Here is a 22366-nt window from a genome sequence, read left to right as displayed (position 1 = left end):
AACAAGATAAGTTTCATTAACTAAAATCAAGTGCTTAAAAATTTGTCTACTTTAATTATTCAATAAATTACATTAGAAGTGCTCACAGAACGGATCCATCTTAAATTGTTTGATATATTTGTGCATAAAAGTATTTAATATAACAAATTTATTGAAGTAAATCCCTAATTTGTCTTCAATCATAATTATTCTCTGATATTTTATTCTAATTCTATTATGTTAATTATAGTTAGAAGTGTACTTTCTTATTTAACACATTTATTGACGACCTTTTTTGAAATGTGTTAAATAAAAAAGTACACTTGATTTAGTTTCAGAAATTGGCATCAAAGACAAGAAATTTGAGCAAAATATCTAAATTTCCGAATTCCTTTAGCTATATTTTTAACGCCTATAAAAGGGTTAAAACCTATATTGACCAAAAATCTAAATTTCCGAGTTATCTTAGCAGTTGCTGTGCCACCTATTGGTATTCCTATACCTATAAAAGGCATGCATGTATGCTGGGGTGTTATTTCCTCTAACCAAACCAAAAATAAAATATTAGATCAAGGATTTTCAAGATAGGACTTAATATTTGCATGAATTTCTTTAAAACGTGCTTTGTCTCTAGAAGGATATAGAAGGAATGACAACTTCGACTACACAGTTATTCTTATTTTTATCATACCTTCGAAATCCCTTAGGTTTTTGAATAATTTAGAAAAACTTTCTCACTGTGTTATTCAAAACCTGCTTAAATTTATGTGCAATTTCTTCACATGTCTAAATTAAATAGTCATAGATCTAATTTTATAGTTGTTAGATCATCTCTATATCGACTAGTCTGCTATTAAACTAATGCTAAGCAGCTTGAACAAGATCTCATTGCCTAGTTAAGAATTAGCAGGTCATTTGGCTAGTTTAGTAGTTAACTTATAATTTCCATGTTTTTTTAGACGGTCATGCATATTTGGAGCATAATTGCGACGCTGCTCTTGTTGGAGCAGTTGCTGGTGATTTCCGAGGCGGCAAATCTCTCACAGATGGTGAAGAAACAAGCTCAGCAGCAGCAGCAACAACAACAAAAGGCAGGTCAAGCGTTGACGACAGCACAGCAACAACAACAACAGCAACAACAGCAACCCCAGCAAGGTCAAACACAAGGTTATGTCCATGAGGCGGAGATTTTAACCGATCAGCAGCAGGAATTAAAAAGCGAAGAAGATGAGGAGCATGATGCCTATCAAATGTTGCAGGAACTCAAACAGGATTCACGCCTGCCAGCCTGGAATCCATTTGTGGCATCCGTTAATCCCTATGAGAGCATGCCCCAGCAGCGGGTACCTCCACCGCCTGCACTGCCAATGCCCAAGATGCTACCCTTTATTGGCTATGCTCAGCCTCTTCTCATCCCAGTGCCGCTCTACATAGCTCCAGATATGTTCTATCCCGCCTATCCTGGCGCCAGCAATGACCTGGACGATGTCGTCATGTCACGGGCAGCTGGTGATCGACGTCCAAGCGTGCAAGGTCATCCCTCCCAGTCCCGCAATTCACCCATTTACTATGTTCGCCTGCCGCCCACACCATATATGTTTGTGCCGAACATGGCTCCAGGCGCCTTCGGCAGTGGCTTCTCACCATTGCTCACCTACCAGCCCATGCCATCGTTTTCCACATTCGGCTCTGTGTTCAATTTACCCGTCAATTTTCTGTCCAATGGCAAGCCCTCGGGTATTTATCAAATGAATGATATGACACAGTTCACGCCTGGTCTTGGCGGAGGCTCATTTGGTATGCGTCCGCCAACTCCAAGCAATCCTTTTAGACATCCGATGACCCAATCGTCGCCCAGCTATGGACACACTCAGCAAACTTTTGGCCTAGCTTCGCTGCCTTCACCCCAGCAGGACTCCAAGTTGACCTCTCTCAAACGTCCATTTGTATTCAATGGCCGTCCAGAGGATATATATATACTGCCCAACAGTCTGAGTCCGATCTACAATGATCAAAGCTATTATTGAGTTTCAATAACACGTTTAGCAGAATTCCAACGGAAAGTATTACGAAACGCATTTATCATAGACTAAAAGTATTTTAAACCACTTAATAATCATTAAGGTCTTATTTCCACGATTTACATCTACATATAAGCTTTTAAGTGTATGAATAAATATTAACTATATTTAATGTTTCTACTGCAAATGTAATCCATATTTCCTGATCAAAACTGGGTTTTAGCCGGCTTGGGGTCAATAATTCTAATGAAATTCTTAGATTTTAAATAATATTCCACAGAAAAGGTGAACAAGTTGCATGTATACTTGATTTTTGAAATAACTTTGCGCTTCCTAGGATTTAAAATCCTATATGTTGGTATATTCATTAGATTCAATGACCTTAAGCCGGCTAAAACTCAGTATTGATTAACTTTAAAAAGTTTGAAATCTAGCAGCTTAATCTTTTATTTTCCTAAACATAATGTTTCTTCAGCAAATGAAGTCAATCGAATATCTCGAGGATCTTATTCTTAATCTGTAACTGTTCACTTATTCATTCCAAAACTCAATTTTTTGAGTAATACAAAATTCATACGGATTATGATCCTTTTTCCACTGATTTTCTGACATATTTTTACATTTTTACTTTGAAATCTTTTATCACTACAGAATTTTTTTCAAGCTATTAGAGAAAATACATGATTTTTCAGTCAAAATGTTGAATTTGGTTCAACGCATAACGACAATGAAATAGGTATTAAATTTATACTAAATTTTCTTAGATTTCAGAATACAAAACCCCAAAATTCTCTATCTAATAAAAATAAAACTGCAAATAATTTATAGAAAATAATAATTAAAAAATGGAACTTTTACTCATAATCAGTTAAGTGAATTATATGAAACTTTTTTTTAGAAATATTCAGAGAATCAAGGCCATACTCTGCCTTAATCCAGCACCGTCTTCTAGGGAGTTTAAAATTAAATTCGTTCAAACTGCTAATAGGATTCTTTATATTCTGTTGACATAAATTAATCCGTGAGATAACTATTCACTTTATTTTTACAATTTCGCACTTATTCTTTTGACATTTTTTTTTTGGTCCAAAATAATGTTGTATAAATATATGTATATGTACCTATTGGTAGGTAGGTAGGTTTGTATATGTATGTGTAAAACTTAAATGTATTATATGTATAGGTATAGTGTGTAAATTTATAGAAAAATCTAATTGTCCAAATATTTGGTAAAGTTATTTGCCAATAGATGCCACCTGAGCAGTCATTTTCTTGATATACTCGGGATCTCCAAGGTATATGCCTCCTCCTATTAATTTGCCAGTCTTAAGATCATACTCATACACACGAGGCACGCTATTCGGTATATTAACATGCTGGATGTCCTCATCGGATAGTCCTGTAAACAGAAAAATCTTACCAATTAGCAAGGAGTGGGGAATAGGGAGCGAATAGTAGGTATCATTACCTTCAATGTGCTTAATAAGGGCACGAGCCACTGTGCCATGGATGCAGATCATCACACGATTACCCTTTAGCACCTCATCGAGGATATCATCCCAGGCTGGTTTGACACGCTCCACACACATGTGCAGGGATTCGGTTAATGGAAATTGCCCGGCAGGTACATCGCTAAAGACGGGATTGTTGCAAATGGCATAGTAATAGCGATTATCCGGCTGAATTGGTGGCGGTAATCCATCGTAGCCGCGTCGCCAATATTGCACTTGCTCCTCCCCATAACGATCGGCTATGAAACGTTTATTATAGCCCGTTAGATTGCCATAATGTCGTTCGCACAATCGCCAATCGGCCTTAATGGGCACATACGATGAATTCATTTTGGCCAATATAATATCAGCAGTATCTCGAGAACGTCTCAATACCGATGTATAGCAAACATCGAATTGCATTTTAGCCTTGATCAAGGCATCGGCCGCTATATCACATGCCTCACTGGCCCCTGGAATATCAACTATAATTAGTTAGTTCTTCAATTCCTTTTTCAGTAACACTTACCGTTTGGACTGAGGGAAACATCGTGCCAGCCACAGAATTTGTTCTCCAAATTAAATTCACTCTCACCGTGACGAATCACAACCAATCGATTCGTTTTCATCATGAATTGGGAGCTGTTGGTAAGAGAAAGAGATGAGAATTATAGATCCCAAGTTCTTGCTAAGACTGTTAGGTATTTATTATTGACAAGTTTTCAATGGAAGTGTTGAAATGTTACTACAAACTAATCCAAATATTTTGTAATTTAATCTAGTTACATAAGTGTTTTCTTTTTAAAACCTCTAACGGTTTTTGTTTTTCAGTTAATTAACTGCCTTCATATAGAATTTTTCGTTCGTGTTTACCTTCACCTTTCGACTGTCCATATATGATTTGCGGGTGTATGGTTTTTGATTTTGGGTTCCATTTTAAAGTCAGCCCAGACACATTAGACATGAATTATGTCGATTTTTTTTTTTATTTTTTTTCAAAACGCACATTCCACACATATTTTTTGGTAGTGTAACAAACAAAAATGCGCGCTCACATAGCAAAACAAAAACGAATTATAATTGTATCTTTGTGTATGGACATACACATAAACAAATGTATCTATCTATGTGTAAGTTTTTGTATCTGTGTGTCATATGCAGACGGTAAGCACACGTTTTGACTCTCTTTCATTCTTTGTTTTGGGCTTAGGTTTCAGTCTCTCTCTCTCTCGCTCTCTCTTTCTCTCTGTGTTTTGCTCGGCTCATTCGTCCCCAAAGCTTGAAAAACGTTGTGGTCAAAAGTATCTTATACTCTACTATAGAGATCTATATACATTTTCAGCAACAGTTTGACAAAGTATTTCACTTGGCTTAACCAAAGATGAAAATGTATATTCTTACCAGTACAGTTGATAAGGTATTAGGCCAAAGAAATTGAAAGGACTTCAAAAATGTTCAACATGTAAAAATTGTATGTATGAATAGGAACCTTTTGAAGTTCATCACGAACAATAAAATTTAAAAATATATATTATAGAAACTATAACTATTATAATTTTGTTTCATATTTGTATTTGTGACACGTTTATGTACACTATAAAAATCTTTTCGAATAAATTTCCAGTAAAAACGAAAGGAAAATCGGTTTAGATATTACAGAGGATTATACAAAAATATTAAGAACAAAGTATTTTTTAAGTCCAGAAGGATCAGAACACAGAACACACGGAAATTATTAACTGACGTTTATGTGTGTTAAAGTATTTAGGGGTGAAATAATTCGAAAATTAAATGAAATTTATTTTTTTTTAACTTTGACTTATTTCCAATAATTTTAAATTTACAACTATATATCTACATACAATGTAATTATAGGATTCGTTTACAGTTTTTTAAGTTTTCCACACTTATATAGTTTCATTTTTAAAGTTTACTCGATATTTTGTCAATTTGTGTTTAAAAATTGGCCAAAAAATAGGGTAATGCAACTTCGGCTTTGTTTTTAGTATACCAGAAATGTCTGGTTATAGCTATTATTGTTGTTATTGCATTTGTTATTACTTAATCGTATTAATGTTAAATTCTTTGCACATTCATTGAGCCAAAAACGGAACGAAAGGGAAGGAAGACTTGACCAGGTTCCCCCCTCCCTTGCTATTTTCTCTACTCCCCTATAGTACTTACGTCTTCCTAAGCTCACGCATTGTTGCTGTTGTTGTTGTTGTTGTTGTTGTTGGTGGTGGTGGTGTTGTTTTCGTTGTTGTTGTTGTTGCTGATGTGTAGCGTTGTTTTGTTGTAGTTGTAGTTCGTCGCCAAAAGTGTATTTCTATACATTACAGTTTGCTTTTTAGCAGCCTTATGAAAACCATTGTCTCCTGATGCTCTTGAATATGTTTTTTTTCTGATTTAAATTCGGGATGAATTTGGTTGCCACTGCATTCAGGGGCAGCAGCAGCAGCTAGAGAGATTTGTGTGTGTTTGCCTTCCTCTTTTGCCTGACACTACGACAAACTGCGCAAAATTCTTATAGGCAAAAACTGTATCGTTTTGTTTACGACGGCTACAACTCGCCACCCGCTCTGCTCCGCTCACTCCGCGCTTGGCTCTCTCTCTTGGCTCGACTCCACGGCACCCACGATATTTCCGTCTCAGCTGACATCCGATGCTCAGCCGGCTGCTCAGCGGCGACTTCGGCAGCGGTGAATGTTTCTGTTGTCGTTGTTATTGTTATTATTCAACGTTTCAAGGGGAAAATCAATATTAAAATCAAAGACTGCAATTTTGAATTTTATTGGTTTCTGAATACAAACAAACTACGGAAAATTGTATACATTTAATTTGTTGTTGTCAATGTATGTAGCTGCAGCCAACTGAGAGTATTTAAGAAAAAAGAGATCTGTATCGTAGCTCAATCTATGTCCGACTGAAATGGAATATTACAAAATATGAAAGAAATTACTTTCCTATCATTGCAACAGCTGAGATTGAACAGCTTTCAGCTGTCCCATCTGTAAAATTAAAAAAGAAAAACATTTTGGCCCTAAAATTTTAATGAAATTTACTTTATATAAACATATAAATCTATAGTGAAATGCTTGGACAAAAAAACACACGATTAAAAAGCATATAGAATAACATCATCAATGATCAGTTTTATAATGTTTTTATAATGAAGGATGTTGAATCTGTAAAATTAAATCTAAAATAAAAAGTTTGTTAGTTTAATTAACTTATTGTGGTATTAAGTTGGACTATTTTTAATGGAGGAATAATCCAGAAAAACTATGTGGATTTGCATGAAAATGGCACAGATTTCTATACTTTTTCGAATGTTTTTGAACATTTTTCAAACAAAAACAACTTCCAAACTGCTTTTTGATTAATAAGGTAAGGTTCTTTATGGTGATTTATAATTTGCTTACATTAAAAAGTTAACTTTTAAAGATTTATAAATACAAAAAAGCGTTGATTGATTTTTATTTTTAATAGTGAAAAACTTTGAAACTTCTTTGTTTTGTGGCAAACAAAAGAGTCATTGGCTAACTATAATATTCTAAGCTTAAGATCATTAAAATTAAATAACAAGTGAAGATTTTATGAAAAATGCCACCAATTTTCGAATTTTGTCAAATATTAACAAATAGGATTTAGATATCTCGTTTTTAGGATAGGTTTTTGAAATATCCCATTTATATAATTTAAGTTTGGATATATTCGTTGATATAATACTTTTACTTATTTTTGGCATTTCAACAAAGCCTGGAGAACCGATTGCGTCTAAGCTGAGGGCTAAGGGCATATGTAAATGTTTGAATCACTTCTTTTTTTTGTTTTGATGTTAAACCATTTGAATGACATCTTGACTCAAGGACCTACAGCTGCAAAATACCCAAAAAGAAGAAAGAAAAAAAAAACCAGCTCCAATTGCAGTTTGAACCCAACCGCAGATGTTGCCATGTTGTAATGGAAAAACTATGTCAGTAGAAAAGATCAAATTAAATAGAAACATTTAACAGCGATTGCCAGTGGTAAACGCATTCAGTTGGCAGTTCTTTTTCCTTTAAATAAAGGGGGAAACATTTCGGTAGGTAAAGTTAGATATTATTTAATACAATGATTAAATCTACGCCGAACTAATGCTGCTTCGTGGAGCGTTCGACAATTGAATGGAGCGCAGGGGGCCCTTTGGGCTTCGTTGGAGTTCAAGCCATGGCTATAAAGGTTTGAGCCAAAGATGCTTTTTGCTTAGTCTGCAGAGCAACGTGCGTGGAACTCTTTCGTGGATTTTTGTGACAGGTGGAAAATGCATTTTCCGGTATTTGATGACTTCTATCAGCGTTTTCTATTTCTGTTGCCGTTCGTTACAAGTGGGTATTAGTGCTACAAACAACAACAACAATACAACATATACAAAATTAAATATGTTTAATACATAGATACAAATGTATCTGCAAATCAACCAAGTGTATCGGTAGAATCCATATGTAAGCAATTGTCAATCAAGTTTCGAATATATCTCCTTGATATTGGTGACACAGTGATCAACAAAAAAAAAACAAAAAGATGCGCTGGAGCATTGAGGAATACGATTGCGTACTTTACTTTATTTCATTGTATTTCATTTGTGGTTTTCTTTTTTTGGAGAATTTATGAACCATCTCCAAATTCGAACTCTCATATGTACATATGTCACCCTAGACGCCCCATAAAACTGTCAAAAATAGGCTCAACATTGTCGCTGTCGTCTTGTCGTCGTCGTCTTCGTCTAATGGAAAGCAAACATATTTCAGTGGCTTGTAAATAATAACATTAATTAAATTTGCATGCACAAATGCTCCATGAAACTCAATGAGCGCGTCAATGTTTTAAGTCTGAGATGAATATGATGCCGCATTTATGGTAATTGCCCATTGGCCGTTATACAAGAGTCTCTGTGGACTCCTGGCGCACAATGTAAATAGCAATTATTTATCAATTATTGTGATGAGTGAAAGAGAGTTGACGTTGGGAATGGGAATGGGAGCCGGCACATTGCAAAAAAAAATTGGTCTAATCTAAATCACAAAACAACCATTGTCACTTAAACTGAAACAATGGGGGGAGACATTGCGTATACGCACCATGTGGTTAAGTCTATGTTAAGTTTTTGACCATTACATAATAATGACTGTATTATCTTAGATTTTTCGCCTCAAGATCGTCGTTTTACATACGATGCACCAGATCAGTGGCAATTTGATTTCCCACAATGTGGAGGACCCGAACAATCGCCAATTGCCATTACGGCCCACAAGGTGATACCAATTGGCTTGCCCCCGTTGTATTTCGGTTTATACGATGAGCCATTCGATCAGCTATTGAGCATTAAGAATAATGGACACACAAGTAAGCCACCACCACAAAATTATAAACTAAAAGATTCTAAACTATACGAAATTGATCAGTTGAATTCAGTGTGCCCACAACGGTATTTGGCGAACGACCCTACATCACGGGAGGTCTATTGCGGGGTTTCTATGAGACGATGGCCGTTCATTTTCACTGGGGTTCATCACAGTCCAAGGGCTCCGAGCACTTGATCAATGGTCGTCGTTATGATCTGGAAGTGCATATCGTTCATCGAAATATAAAGTATTCAACTGTTGAGGAGGCTCGCAATTACAATGATGGTTTGGCCGTGTTGGCTGTGCTTTTTAAAGTGGTTCGAGTAAGTCTGACAATCAGATATTTCCATTATCCCTGATCTTGTGATTAATTTGATTATTTTCAGACAAGTCACTCGTTTTATCAGCCTGGTTTGAATGAAGTCTTTGGCTCGTTGCTGCATCTGACAGAATTTAATAGCACGTACACGCCGGCGGCTCTATTAACTCTGGGCTCCCTGCTGGGCACCTTGGATAGAGGTAATTTCTATGCCTACAAGGGTTCATTAACCACGCCGCCGTGTTCACCGGCTGTACTGTGGCATGTGTTTGCCGAGGTATTGCCTATTTCCCATCAGGAACTGCCCAAGTTCTGGCAACTACGAGACCGACGTGGCCGTCCGTTGGTCAATAATTTTCGACCACTTCAATCACTGGAAGCGAGACAAATATTTCAGCGAAGCCCATTTCATGAGTATCTCTGGATTTAGCCAACAGAGGAGAGGTTCTTTAGAATAAATCGCTAGTTTAATATTAAGTAAGAGGGAGTAAGCTAAAGATGTAAATTTTAAAGAGAAACTTTATTAATTTGAAGGAGAATCATTTTAGAAACTATTTGTCATTCTGCTTGCGGCGTGCCAAAAATGATACCAATAGTCCCAGATGAATAGCAGAAGCTATTTTGGCCAACGAAGGGGATCGTAAAAGGCCCTTTGGTATTTGAAACGACGGACTCCGAGTTTGAGATGATTTCGGCAGATTAACGGTGGACAAATATTTCGATTGCGGCTTAGGGGCTAAAGCAACCATGGAGGACCGTGGCTGTTGCATGTTCGTCAATGAATGCAATCGCGACAGATCTGGTGGTGTACGATAGCTCCTTGCCAGGGTGTGGTACTCATGATCCCGGGCATCAAAAGGCGGATGTGGTGTGCGCACACGGGGATTAAGCGGCGGTAGGAATTGTGGCCTTGTTGGTGCCCTGCGACGATGACTTGATCCCGCTGCCTCTCTCAATTTTGGGAATTGCGGTAATTCCCTGGCAGACCCATCCAGTGGTTTCGTACGAGTTCTAGTCTCCTTGGATGATACCTTTTTCTCCACGGCTTGTACCTGACCTTTGCGCATGATGGTTTGAAACTTTTTACTGAGACGATTTATGGGGTTCTCCCTACGCTTGATGGGTGGTCTAGCTGTTAGCTGTGGTTCCTCAGCAATTGGCAGGGCTGGGCGCTTAGCAGGCGGAATGGATTTGTTAAGAGCATAAGGACTTTCATTTAGTGCCTCTGCACCTTTTACCAATAGATCATTCGATTTTCTATCATTATCAAAGTCTAGTTCTGCAGCCTCTGTATATGCAGCTTTTCTTTCAACCCGCAAGTTCTGAGTTCTCACTTTTCGACGTTCAAAACGATTTCTTTCTTCGTATTCTTGCCACTTATCACTTGGTCTGTCGTCATTAGCTGTTTCTGCTTTCATTACTTCTTCGGTGGCTGCACCAGAAGCATTCGATGTAATTGGCAACTCCTTACGCATGGGTTGCTGCTTTTGTGGATTCAATGGCTTGGTTTGTGGCAATGGCGTAGGAGTAAAATGAATAGGGACTGCCGGCTTGATAACGGGTGCAGCAGGGGTTCCCGGCGCTATAACATTACGCTTTGTCATTTCATGAACAGGACTTGGTAGTTGCTTTTCTTCATTCAGGACAGATTCCTCGGAATTTTGAGACATTTGAATGGCCGCTTGGCGGCTTTCCAATTGTTCTTCAGCTTCCTGAAGTTTATTTTTCTCCGTATTAGATGCGTCCTTCTGCATTTGGATGGCCGCTTGGCGGCTTTCCAATTGTTCTTCAGCTTCCTGAAGTTTATTTTCCTCAGTATTAGATGCATCCTTCTGCATTTGGATGGCCGCTTGACGGCTTTCCAATTGTTCTTCAGCTTCCTGAAGTTTATTTTCCTCCGTATCAGATGCATCCTTCTGCATTTGGATGGTCGCTTGGCGGTTTTCCACTTGTTCTTCAGCTTCCTGAAGTTTATTGTCCTCCGTATTAGATGCATCCTTCTGCATTGGCGCTTGGCGGCTTTCCACTTGTTCTTCAGCTTCCTGAAGTTTATTTTCCTCCGTATTAGATGCATCTTTCTGCATTGGGATGGCCGCTTGGCGGCTTTCCACTTGTTCTTTATTTTCCTCCGTATTAGATGCATCCTTCTCGCTACTATAGAACTCCTTTCGACGATCATCCTTAATGGTTTCATCATCATCGATAGTCACTTTATTAAGCAGCCAGCCCCATCCGTGATCCTCCTTCTTCTCAAGTTTAGATGGTTGAGTTTCCTTGTCAGTATAATTTCGCAGCCAATTAATCAACTGATCGTCGTCCTTAAGGTCAGCCACTAATCGTTGATTTGGCGCCTCCTTTGCATCCGGTAACTTATCATTCAAGTAAGCCTCTATGGGTTCAAACTTTTTAACGTCATCGTGGATTTTTCCTGATTCATCCTTTGCTTCTATCTGTTGAACATCTTCAACATTAGTTGTATTGATGAAGTTTCTTAATGAATTCTCTTCGAATAGTTTTACTTTTACTTCTTCGGGTTGAAGATCTTCAAAATTAGTTGAATTGATGAATTTTCTCAATGAATTCTCATCGAATAGTTTTACCTCCTGAGATTCGGGTTGAACATCTTCAAGATTAGTTGAATTGATGAAGTTTTTTAATGAATTCTCATCGAATAGTTTTTCTTGTTCTGTATTCTGTGTTGACTCTTCTTCGAACTGCACCTCATTCGCCTGATTCATGTTTTCCAGCTCTGTTGACAAATGTTTATCTTCAAATTTATTTGTGCTTTCTTCTAGATCTTTCAGCCTTTGGGACTCCAATTTAAAGGCTTCAGCATTTGCCAAAGCTGACTTTAAGAAAAATTGGTCCTTTAGGGGTTTCAACATGTTATTATCAAGGTAGAGTAAGTATTCCTGATCGGATTTATCAGTCGATGTGTCTTTGAGCTGGATCTTCTCGACTTTAGGCTCTGATGATTCGGTTGTATTCGAGTTGTCTTCCAATTGGGTGTGGTTTTGCGACTCGGTTCCAGATTCAGCAAGAGGCTTGAGCAACTCATCCTGGAAAGTTCGTTCCTCTGTAGATTCCGCAGAATTTGATAATCCAAGTTCAGTTTGAACTTTATTTTCCTGTTCTGATTGCTCCATTAACACATCCATGTTTATAGATTTGGAGCCGGAATTGTTCTCATGCAGTTTAGCCAATTCCTGTTGCAGAAACTCTGTCTCCTTTAGGTGCATTGTATTGGATAAATTGGTAATCTCTAGTTCGAGGTCTTTTAAGTCCGTCCCGAGCATGGCATCTTTATCATAGATCATTTGCATATCATTAGAAATGCTCGCGGCTGACTCTGGAAGTGCAGTTGAGTCATTATCTTTTAAATGATTGAGTTCCAGCTCTGCAATCTCTGCTTGAAGTGCCTTAAGTGTGGCTGCATCTGATTTTGATTCCTCTGGTCCGTAATTGTGGATGCCTTCGAATGCTGCAAACGGATCCTCTTCATTTGTCACCTCTGATTTAGCAGATATTTCGCTGTCTTCGAAAGCTATAATGGAATCATATAATGCTGCTGACGTTTCTGTTCCTTGAGGTGGTGAAGTCTTGGCCTTAACATTTAAAGTTTGGAATTGGTTTTCTTTGGGTTTCAAATGCTTTTCAATGCGTTGCGCCGCGCTACTCTTTTCCTGTTCATCTTGTTTGGATTCAGACTCATTCGTCGTGGGCTCAAAATCTGTCGTGGTTTCTCCCGTTAGGTTATCTTTCTTGCTTCCCAAAAGTGTTGGTGGCAATTGATCCGATAACCAGGCATTGTCTATTATAAACTCATCCATCTTGGTCTCGGAACTTAAGTCCAATGCATCCACATGATCAAGTTTTTGAGAACTAGTCTCTTCAGTACCGGAATGTGAAGTACTTTCAGAATGGCTAGAAGGTTCATTTGGAGGTCCTTCTTTGTTTTCGGTGCTTAAACTCTTTCTAACAATACGAAAATCGTTGTTTACAGATAAATTTTTGGCATTTTGAGTTTTCCCTGCGATTGTGCCCGAGGCAACAATAGGCTTCAACATAGCATCTTGAGCAGGTTTCTCTGAAAGCAAACTGATTTTTTGCTCATCATCCATACATTTAATTTTGAATGGATCTGATTCAAATGCAGCTGCCTTCTGCTCCAAGGGATAGGGTTCCTCAAATGGTGCTGAATTCATCATCGCTTGGGTTATTCGATTGGCTTCACTGGCCGTAAAGTACTGATAGAATGGACTCCAATCTTCTTGCATTTCTGAAAATGTAAGACATTCCTTTTCGGTGGACCCAGCCTCAGACATCATCTGCTCGAAAGAAAAGCTAGGCACCGATTCCATGTCGGCTTCATTGCCAAGCATGAGTTCAGTGGCATTCTTAAGTGCCATATGATGTTCCTCATCCAGAAGCTCAGAGATTGACGATGTGCTGGCGATAAGATGATTGATAATTACATATAGGCAGGGAGATATGTATGTATCTTACCTTAAGTCTGGATGATTGCGTAAGGCTTCCACAATTTCCATTGGTTGTACTTTGTTTTCACAGATCTTGTGTATAGTTGCAAACAGGGGGAATCTATAATGGGTAAAAAAGGATAAGATTTTATTTTGTACAGTGTTTAATCAATCATCACTTACTTGTCTAACATATTCCTTTTAATCAGGACGTCATTTACCTGTTGCGCCACCACTGGACCCAAAAGTTTCCGACCATTTAGGAGATTTGCCTCAATTTCTTGAATAGTCTTTCCTGATGTAACGAAGTTCTTGGCAAGGGTTACATTTTTATCAACTGTGCAAAACAATTATAAGAATATATTTTAATCTAGCTTATTTTGAAACCCACCATAGGAAGAAGCCACTGAATTTGCCACACCGCAGCTCTCGAAGAAGGTGGACATCTTCGCAGTTGGGTAGAAGGTCTTGACGAAACGCATCATTTCCTTCAGTCCCAAATGGAGGGCAGCCACACGAGCATTGTCACCCAAACGCAGGCCATCTATAAAACCAGCACCCAAAGCAATAATGTCCTTGAGTGTGCCGCACAACTCCACTCCATGCACATCGTTGGTGGCCACCACCTTGCAGTTGTCTGTCTGAAAAACTGTGGTCATCACGCGAGCGTGTTCGGCATTGTTACAGCCAATGGTAATCTCGCAGAGTTTACCCTGTGCCATTTCCATTGCGCTGTTGGCACACATCATGGAGTAGCAGGGTATTTTCAGTTGCTTGCTGATAGCTTGTGAGTAGAGTTCGATTTCGCCATTCTTATTGTGATTCAGGCCCTTGATCATTGAGACTGCGAATGCCGTACTCTTGATTTTTCCTTCCAAAATGTTGCAATAAGATTTCACAAAGGTCTGGGGTGTGGCAAATATCAATATATCGGCATTTTCTGCAGCTTCCAATAAATCATTAACCGCAATCTACAAAGGCATAGATCATGTTTAGTCAAAGGACAATACACCGTGCCCCAAAGAGCTTACCAAATTCTTAGGCAGCTGAATACCAGGTAAATATTTAATATTCTCATGCTGATCATTCATAACCTCGGACAGATAATTGTGGCGAACCAATTCGTCATAGACGTATATGTGAACGCGAGCATCGAAGTCACCCTTCAGGGCATTATTGCCAACAGCAGTTGCTATCGCAGATCCCCTAAAAGTGTCAGCCCACCAAAAACAAATATATATTATCCTAAATTAAATAAACCATTTGCTTGACCTACCATGCTTCTGCTCCAATAATGCATATTTTAGCATTCTTCATCTCCTCTACTGCTAATTTAGAGCCGAAATCGAATTTTTTGGTTTTTGGCCAAAAAATAAGTGTATGTAATTTTGATTTCCAAAAATTGTGTAGTAATTGATTTTCTAGGCCAGCACACACATCATTCTGAGGCTTGACAAGTGTGACTGATCGTCAGCTAATGCCTAGCCTGCTTCTGATGTTTCTGGATGAAACGAATAGATTTTATTATGGTTATCTCTGGATGGCATGTCCTCCAATCCTTTTTGAGTCAATGTAGGACGCTTAACTAGCTAAATTCAAGATACATTCCATCGTTTTGGTTTGATCTAATTTTATTATTTTCCAATTTATCTAAACTTTAGCTTGGTCCACCATAATGGGGTTGGAGTTGCTTGGTTATGGTTACACCAGTCTTGAACACGGGCACCTCAATAATGTCCTCATTTGTACTATTGTTTTCGGTCAAAGAGCGCAGCTCCAGCTCACATATTAGCTGAGAGACTCGCATCTTGGCTTCTGCTATCAATTTGGGCGTAAGAGCTTTGACACTAGAACTAACGCTCTCGAAGAAGAGATCCACATGGTTCTTGTCTCTAGTAGAGGTGGGCGGATGATATGTTGATTGGCTGCCCATTAGTTCGCGAAAGGATTCCATTAGCTCGTTTTTGTCCTGGTGAATTTGCTTAAGCATTTTGATTCCATCCTGGCTCGATTTAGTTGCAGTTACTTGTAGGACAGGTGCAGTTGTTTGCTTTAGTCCAGTATCTTTTTGGGGCAGGAGAGGTGTAACAGCTTCCGAATCTGCTTCCAAGTGTGAATCGTCTAGCTGATGGTTAACTTCGGACACCAACAAGTCGTAGTGCTCTTCAGGAGTTGGAAGTTCCAATTTTTCCTCTATCACTTTATTTTCTACAGATGCCTTCGCTTCCTTTTTCACCTTATGCAAGGTCCGTTTGCGTTGTTGATAGTATTTACTTCGTTCCTGCCGTACACGCAGTTCCTTCCGAACAGCTCCTTCCCCATTACCAAGGAATGCATCCAAGTTCCGTTTGTGCTTGGTCGTACTCTGGTGGCGAACTAGGTGACAGCGGTTACAGTCGAGTCTACATACACATACTTTGCAGAAAGGCTTGTCGGGATCATCGCTTGAACGCTGGAGCCACGGATCGAATACACTTAGCCACTTTTCACAAAATCTTTGATTGTATTTCGGTTTATTTTTGCTGCTGTTCTTGATGCTAGAGCGTCGATCAGCTGACCCCTTGGCATTTTTCCTGCAAATAGTAAAAGATATAGTAAGATTTATTCCAGAAAGACTTCTTCTTTACTTACCAATCCGAATCGGATGTGTTTTCAGAGAAACTCATTTCATCAAACCGTCATGCATTGTTATTACTATATTAACTATGTAAACGTTTACAAACAATGTTGGAAGATTTATTTGGCCTCGCCGTCGAAAGGATTACGCCCCAGCACATTAGTGTAATTCGAATTCCAGGATATCCTTATTATTTTTATTGTTAAAACAAAAATAAATCGCCTTTTCACTGAAAGTAATAGTTAAACAGTGACCGTGACCGCATCACGCTTAGTGTGGCCAGAAAACGAACCACGAAAGCACGGGCACACTGAAAGAGCGCGCGCTCTCTTTGAAATGCATCGGCTATCCAATTTTGAAAAATTAGAGAGATTGCCATTAAAAATATTGACTTTAAGCGGAAATAAGGGGATTCAAGGCATAAATACAAGCTCTCGCTCGAACAGCAGCACCAGCTGGATATCAACGCATATATTCGATTTTGTTTGTTCCCCAAACGTTTTCTGCCAGTGTACTTTTGGTTGGAGTTGCACCCATTAAAATGGGGTCGCTCGTCTAAAATGAGCATGCAAATGAAGCGGGGAAACTTTTGTATTGAAAAAGTTTATGTTTTAATCAGCTGAAACACGCTTCTAGTAAATCACATTGTTTTTAAGGTCAGAAATTACAGAATGACGTCTGCTAGTCTAACTAGTACGCACTATTCTAAATTCAACATTTGTATCTTAATATATGGTATTTTAGTTAGGTCTATTGAAAATTTCGGAGCTTTTTAAATTTTGTTTTACCGATTAAACTATTTTATTTTTGTTTTTATGTATCTGTCTGTTTCTAATTAACATTGCAAATTGGTATTATTATATAAATATATATTTGTATATAAATATATTCTATTGGAATAATGGCTCTCCGTCATCGCGCATTAGGAATATTTTATACAATTCTTTTAAGTAACAAGGTGTACAATGACATTTGCACTCAATTTCCATGTGCAATGCTTTTGCTATAAATATTGGAACCGAATAGTCCAAGCTTTAAGAACACAATTGATAGCAGAGAAGCAGACAACGGATTTAATAAGAAAATGGATACCGAAATTCAAAAATTTTACAAAAACAAAACTCTGTTTATAACCGGAGGAACTGGATTTTTGGGAAAAGGTAATGCAAAATACACCAAATGTCCTAGCAATGACATTTAAATCCTTCCTAATTTTAACAATTAGTTATCATTGCGAAACTGTTGCTATCCACGGACGTAAATCGTATATATATGCTAATCAGGAACAAACGTGGTCGTGAATTGCAAGAACGTATTGAAACTTGGGGCAAAGATCCAGTAAGTAGTTATACAAAAAAAAACATAATCAAAAATTTGAAGACTAATGTGTAAATTGTTTTTAAAAGGTGTTTAATGTATTGTTGGAAACCAAACCTAATGCCTTAGACCGCATATGCCCCATTGCTGGAGATTGTCTAGAATCGGAAAACTTGGGAATTTCTGAAAAGGATCGTCAGACTTTGGCTAGTAATGTTCAAATTGTCATACATTCCGCTGCCACTGTTAGATTTGATGAAAAACTCAGTTATGCACTGGCTATCAATGTGAGAGGCACCGAACAAATGCTAAGGATTGCCAAAACAATGCCACACCTGGAGTCCTTTTTACACATATCCACGGCGTTCTCCAACTGTGTACAGTTACACACGGAGGAGAAATTCTATCCGGATAATTTAACATGCAGTGCCAAAAGTGTTCTCAATTTAAGTAAACAGATAAGTGATGAACTATTGGACAACATGACATCCACATTGATGGGTGGGTATCCGAATACATATGCCTATACCAAGGGATTGGCAGAAAATTTGATCTTAGACGAGGCTGGCCAATTACCAATGTCAGTCCTTCGACCAACCTTTAGTAAGCTATAACCGATATTTTCTTAATATTCTAAACCCATAATGCTAATCTAAAATGATTTATTAGTTATGCCAGCTTATAAGGAACCGCTCCCTGGATATATTGATAACTTCTACGGTCCCATTGGATATATCTATGGCGTTGGCATGGGTGTTTTACGCGTAGCCCTGCACGATGTAAATGTCCGCTGTTCTTTCACCCCAGTTGATTATTCTGCCAACCTAGCTTTGACAGCGATCTGGGAAACAGCCAAAAATCCGATTCAATCCACTCCAAAAATTTATAATTTAACACCCAGTGATAATAATTATATACTTGCTGGTAAATTTAATTATCTTCTCCGTAAGCATGGCTACTCGTATCCTACTACGAAGATGATTTGGTACCCGTTCTGTCATTCCATTGCGACTCCTTGGCTTTTCCAATTGATATGTTTGTTTTATCACACAATTCCTGGGTTTATCATTGACACGGGACTTCGCTTCAGTGGGCGGAAACCGCGATTGGGCAATGTGTATAAAAGGATTCATGCAACCATGTTGTCGCTCTCTACGTTCCTATCAACATTTTGGCGTTTCGGCAGTGTTAATACAAATACTCTGTGGAAATCGTTGTCGGTTGAGGATCAGCGCTTGTTTAACTTTGATTTACCGTCCCTTGACTGGGACGATTTCACGGACACATCTCTACGCGGTATGCGCACATATTTAGCAAAGGAACCACCAACGGCTCAGTCCCTAGATAAGGCTCTGAAATTATTGGACCGGTGAGCACTTTAATAGAAGCCATTAAACTTGATATAATCTCAATAATCTCTTTTCATCTAACAGCTATCTCATCTTGCATCGACTATTGCAACTATTCTTTTGCAGTATTCTTGGTTACACTTTGTGGTTTCTGTATAAGTTGTTTTAAACTAATTAAATAATTAATTATTCTTGTGGTGACGACAAAACGTTTGGTTTTCTTTTTTTAACACTTTTGATAATTTAATACGATTCGAGATTATGACTTTATAAGTATATGGTTTTTATTATTTATTCTGCAGAACTCTATATTTAACAATGATAAATTATATTTGTGTGTTTTGTGTGTGCGGTTTCGTGTTCGGCGAACCGATTACGGGATTCCACATATCCAATTTCGATTTCCGATATATATTTTAATAAATTAACTTTTAATAACAGTATTCAACGCGTCTCAGCAAATGCTGCGACACAGAGGTACTTCACATAGCGGCAATATTTATTCAACGGTCCTATAACAAAAAAATAATTCAAAGGGATTAAATTCAATTCGTTGCTAGTTCACTTTATTCATTTATACTTACACAATGCGAATGGTGTTGGTGAAGCCGGAACCCTGCTTCCAGCCAGTCACAATGACCACGGAATCTCCGGTCTTGATGAAGCCATTCTTCTTACCAACCTGCAGACCGAATTGGACGCGAACATCGACATCCTTCAGCCAATCGGCAAGAGCGGGTTCTACAATCGACAATTATTTGATTTTAATTAGCAATTAAAATGGGTAAAGTAGAGTCAAATCGCTTACCCTTGTAGATAAGCGGCACCAGTCCGCGGTAGAGATGAGCCTGACGAGCGGTCTGAGGGAAACGAGTCACCGCAATGATGGGGCAACGTGGGCGGTATTTGCTCACTTGGAAAGCAGACTTGCCACTGGTAGTGATGACCACAATGGCGGCAGCCTTAGCCTTGTTGGCAGCCTCAACAGCAGCAATGGCGGCAGCATGGGCAGCATCCAAAGTGCTGGCACTGCGGACCAAATCGGCAAACAAGTTCTGATGCCAGAGAGCTGCCTCGGCCTCCTTGCAAGTCTTGGCCATTGTCAAGACACACTCCAAGGGGTACTCGCCCTTGGCTGTCTCACCAGACAACATGACACAATCAGCGCCATCCAGCACGGCGTTAGCCACATCAGAGATTTCGGCACGTGTGGGACGTGGCTTCTTCACCATGGACTCCAACATTTGGGTAGCGCAAATAACAGGCTTGCCGGCCTTGTTGCAACGAGCGATCATTGCCTTTTGGGCGAGGAACACCTTTTCAGCGGGAATCTCGATACCCAAGTCACCGCGAGCCACCATAATACCATCACCAGCTTCAATAATTTCATCCAAATTGTGCATGCCCTGTTGGTTCTCGATTTTCGAGATGATCTTGATGTTCTTGCCCTTCTCGCCCAACACCTTACGGATCTCAGTAAGAGCAGCAGCATTGCGGATGAAAGAAGCAAAGATCATATCGACATCCTGCTCCACACCGAACTGCAAATCGGACTTATCCTTCTCAGATACAGCGGGCAAGTCGACGGGGACACCGGGCAAATTGACACCCTTGCGGGAACCCAAAGAACCGCCGTTTTCGACCTCGCAAGTGATGGTGTCCTTGGACACTTCACGCACAACCAAAGAGATGAGACCATCATCAACGAAGACACGGTTACCGGGCTTAACGACATTCACAATGTTTTCGTAATCTACATAGACAACTTCCAGAGATCCCTTCTCTAGGAAATCCTAAAAAGAATTAAGATTAAGATTTCATTATTAGGAATTGAGATTTTGCATTTGGTATATCTACCTTGTTGGTTGACAATTTGATGGACTCTCCCTTCTTCAACTCAATTTCAGCTGTGCCACTTCCTCCAATTAGACCAGTACGGATCTCGGGTCCCTTGGTGTCGAGGGCAATGGCCACTGGATGTTCGTAGCCCAATTTGGCAGAATAGTTCTTAACGGCCTGACGGACATTGGCAACGGTTTCGGCGTGATATTCATGGGATCCATGAGAGAAATTCATGCGGGCAATATTCATGCCGGTGGCCATCATCTTCTCCAACATCTCGACGCTGCGCGAGGCAGGTCCAATGGTGCACACAATGCCGGATAGACGGACATGGGGCACTGGCGAATCGAACTGAAGGCGGCACATATGCTCCAGTTGGCTATCTGCTCCGGCTGCCATATTTTGCGGTACTTCGTTGGGCTAAAATACGGCGGAAGAAAAGGGAGTGAGAATACATATGTATGTATGTATGTGTATATGTACAAACATAATTAAAACAACGTCGCCAAGGAGCCAGAAGCCCCATAAACAAATTAATGCCGACATCAGCGACAGAAAGGTTTATTGTTGTATCGATAATTGAGCTATGAATAAACAATTGTGGGTAGAAAATTGAGAGCATTTCATAACGTGGGTGAAAATGAGAGAGAGAGAGACCCCGTTATGTACTTGCAGCCGGAATAGATTTTCTGCATCGGCTAAACTGCAACGCGAACGAAAACGAAGGTCAGTTCTACCAAACCGAAACCGAGACCGTCGAGAGGACGTCGGAAGAACTTTTGCAGCTGCATCTCTACACAGCGTAAGCGAAAAAGTTGCATAATTTTTATTTTATGAACGTATATTTTTTCCTTTTTATTTTACAACCCTCCGTCTTTACGCTGATACGGCATTCAGTCATTTGTTAATAATTCGCATACGTCTATATATATCTTTATGGTCCAGCTACGTCAGTGACATTGACACTGGATTCAGGGGTTACTTGCGGGGGCTTAATTGGAGGTGAGTTAACCACACTCATACCTTTAGTTTAGGTGCCTCATCATAAATGGATACGTTAACCATTTTGTTGCTTCGATATTCACCGGTTTGTAATCGTCGAAAATTAGTTAATCTATAAACAAACACTAAACGAGAAGCCGAATAACGTTGAATCGCCAAAATTGTTGGTTATTTGTACAAATTTTCTGCGATTTTCTTTGCCCTCTTTGCTTTTAAACAAAACCCACGAGAACGACGCAATGTCAGCGACTGACAGTGGAAAATTTGGCGAGCCGAATGTCAGTAGAAAAAAGCAGCCAACGGCTATACAAAGGCACTACTCTCTCTCCTCTCTGAGCCAAGTGAGTGAGAGAGAGAGCCATCAGCAACAGGCCACCCCTAAAGAGCTAACCGAAAAAAAAAGTTTTATCCCAAAGCTTTGAAATCTATATATTAGCCGGCTGCATAGAGAAAAATCAGCTGCGAGAGTTCAATGAATTCTCAAGGGTGGGGAATATAAACAAAATACATACGATCATCAGCTGTTGGCAAATCAAAATTTCTCTTATCAGCCGGCTAAATAAAAAAA

At 39.1% G+C, this 22366-nt stretch overlaps 6 protein-coding genes across 7 annotated transcripts; 3 read left to right on the top strand and 3 right to left on the bottom strand.

The window, feature by feature from the left end:
- Window positions 1-944: 944 nt before the first annotated feature.
- Window positions 945-2057, top strand: LOC6650680 (histone-lysine N-methyltransferase 2D). Its single transcript, XM_002073701.2, has one exon. The coding sequence runs from the start codon at window positions 945-947 to the stop codon at window positions 2004-2006; it is 1062 nt and encodes a 353-aa protein (XP_002073737.1). The 3' UTR covers window positions 2007-2057.
- Window positions 2058-3159: 1102 nt separating this feature from the next.
- LOC6650679 (phosphoglycerate mutase 2) lies at window positions 3160-6351 on the bottom strand. Of its 2 annotated transcripts, none has more exons than XM_023180279.2 (4): window positions 5828-6351; window positions 4020-4132; window positions 3469-3963; window positions 3160-3399 (listed from the first exon to the last, which is right to left on the bottom strand). In XM_023180279.2, the coding sequence occupies exons 1-4, from the start codon at window positions 5857-5859 to the stop codon at window positions 3236-3238; spliced, it is 804 nt and encodes a 267-aa protein (XP_023036047.1). In that variant the 5' UTR covers window positions 5860-6351; the 3' UTR covers window positions 3160-3235. The 2 variants fall into 2 exon arrangements, with proteins under 2 accessions (XP_023036047.1, XP_002073736.2); XM_002073700.3 differs by lacking the exon at window positions 5828-6351 and adding an exon at window positions 5675-5744.
- Window positions 6352-7793: 1442 nt separating this feature from the next.
- On the top strand, window positions 7794-9675 carry LOC6650678 (carbonic anhydrase 2). Its single transcript, XM_002073699.3, has 4 exons — window positions 7794-7857; window positions 8672-8875; window positions 8935-9197; window positions 9261-9675. The coding sequence occupies exons 1-4, from the start codon at window positions 7794-7796 to the stop codon at window positions 9621-9623; spliced, it is 894 nt and encodes a 297-aa protein (XP_002073735.1). The 3' UTR covers window positions 9624-9675.
- Window positions 9676-9694: 19 nt separating this feature from the next.
- Window positions 9695-22009, bottom strand: LOC6650859. Its single transcript, XM_047009431.1, has 12 exons — window positions 21820-22009; window positions 20812-21216; window positions 19763-20747; window positions 19539-19695; window positions 16088-16244; window positions 15343-16036; window positions 14948-15143; window positions 14703-14877; window positions 14063-14642; window positions 13855-14008; window positions 13700-13792; window positions 9695-13642 (listed from the first exon to the last, which is right to left on the bottom strand). The coding sequence occupies exons 1-12, from the start codon at window positions 21859-21861 to the stop codon at window positions 9745-9747; spliced, it is 7536 nt and encodes a 2511-aa protein (XP_046865387.1). The 5' UTR covers window positions 21862-22009; the 3' UTR covers window positions 9695-9744.
- On the bottom strand, window positions 14980-16524 carry LOC6650858 (protein suppressor of variegation 3-7). The gene is made up of 2 exons (XM_002073697.4): window positions 16303-16524; window positions 14980-16244 (listed from the first exon to the last, which is right to left on the bottom strand). Exons 1-2 carry the CDS (start codon window positions 16335-16337, stop codon window positions 15329-15331), a joined length of 951 nt encoding a protein of 316 aa, XP_002073733.2. The 5' UTR covers window positions 16338-16524; the 3' UTR covers window positions 14980-15328.
- Window positions 17358-19163, top strand: LOC6650857 (fatty acyl-CoA reductase wat). The gene is made up of 5 exons (XM_002073696.4): window positions 17358-17448; window positions 17514-17626; window positions 17695-18208; window positions 18275-18974; window positions 19039-19163. The coding sequence occupies exons 1-5, from the start codon at window positions 17373-17375 to the stop codon at window positions 19121-19123; spliced, it is 1488 nt and encodes a 495-aa protein (XP_002073732.2). The 5' UTR covers window positions 17358-17372; the 3' UTR covers window positions 19124-19163.
- Window positions 22010-22366: the final 357 nt, after the last annotated feature.

This window comes from Drosophila willistoni, chromosome 3R (assembly GCF_018902025.1).
Source record: "Drosophila willistoni isolate 14030-0811.24 chromosome 3R, UCI_dwil_1.1, whole genome shotgun sequence".
NCBI classification, from domain to species: domain Eukaryota; kingdom Metazoa; phylum Arthropoda; class Insecta; order Diptera; family Drosophilidae; genus Drosophila; species Drosophila willistoni.
Note: the sequence above shows the minus strand (reverse complement) of the source record. Positions and strands in the feature narration are given on the sequence as shown.

Excerpts from the sequence above, each read along its gene's own strand:
- LOC6650680 (XM_002073701.2), top strand. The coding sequence starts at position 945 with ATGCATATTTGGAGCATAATTGCGACGCTGCTCTTGTTGGAGCAGTTG.
- LOC6650679 (XM_023180279.2), bottom strand. The coding sequence starts at position 5,859 with ATGGTTTTCATAAGGCTGCTAAAAAGCAAACT. Across the intron at positions 4,133-5,827 it reads AGGCTGCTAAAAAGCAAACT|CTCCCAATTCATGATGAAAA; the intron begins GTAATGTATAGA and ends TCTTACCAACAG. Across the intron at positions 3,400-3,468 it reads CCTTATTAAGCACATTGAAG|GACTATCCGATGAGGACATC; the intron begins GTAATGATACCT and ends TTCTGTTTACAG.
- LOC6650678 (XM_002073699.3), top strand. The coding sequence starts at position 7,794 with ATGCATTTTCCGGTATTTGATGACTTCTATCAGCGTTTTCTATTTCTG. Across the intron at positions 7,858-8,671 it reads TCTGTTGCCGTTCGTTACAA|ATTTTTCGCCTCAAGATCGT; the intron begins GTGGGTATTAGT and ends GTATTATCTTAG. Across the intron at positions 8,876-8,934 it reads TAAGAATAATGGACACACAA|TTGAATTCAGTGTGCCCACA; the intron begins GTAAGCCACCAC and ends GAAATTGATCAG.
- LOC6650858 (XM_002073697.4), bottom strand. The coding sequence starts at position 16,337 with ATGAGTTTCTCTGAAAACACATCCGATTCGGATTG. Across the intron at positions 16,245-16,302 it reads AACACATCCGATTCGGATTG|GAAAAATGCCAAGGGGTCAG; the intron begins GTAAGTAAAGAA and ends TACTATTTGCAG.
- LOC6650857 (XM_002073696.4), top strand. The coding sequence starts at position 17,373 with ATGGATACCGAAATTCAAAAATTTTACAAAAACAAAACTCTGTTTATA. Across the intron at positions 17,627-17,694 it reads AAACTTGGGGCAAAGATCCA|GTGTTTAATGTATTGTTGGA; the intron begins GTAAGTAGTTAT and ends TGTTTTTAAAAG. Across the intron at positions 18,209-18,274 it reads AGTCCTTCGACCAACCTTTA|TTATGCCAGCTTATAAGGAA; the intron begins GTAAGCTATAAC and ends ATGATTTATTAG.
- LOC6650859 (XM_047009431.1), bottom strand. The coding sequence starts at position 21,861 with ATGGTTAACGTATCCATTTATGATGAGGCACCTAAACTAAAG. Across the intron at positions 16,245-19,538 it reads ACCAACACCATTCGCATTGT|GAAAAATGCCAAGGGGTCAG; the intron begins GTAAGTATAAAT and ends TACTATTTGCAG. Across the intron at positions 16,037-16,087 it reads CCGACAAGCCTTTCTGCAAA|AGTACGACCAAGCACAAACG; the intron begins GTATGTGTATGT and ends GTTCGCCACCAG.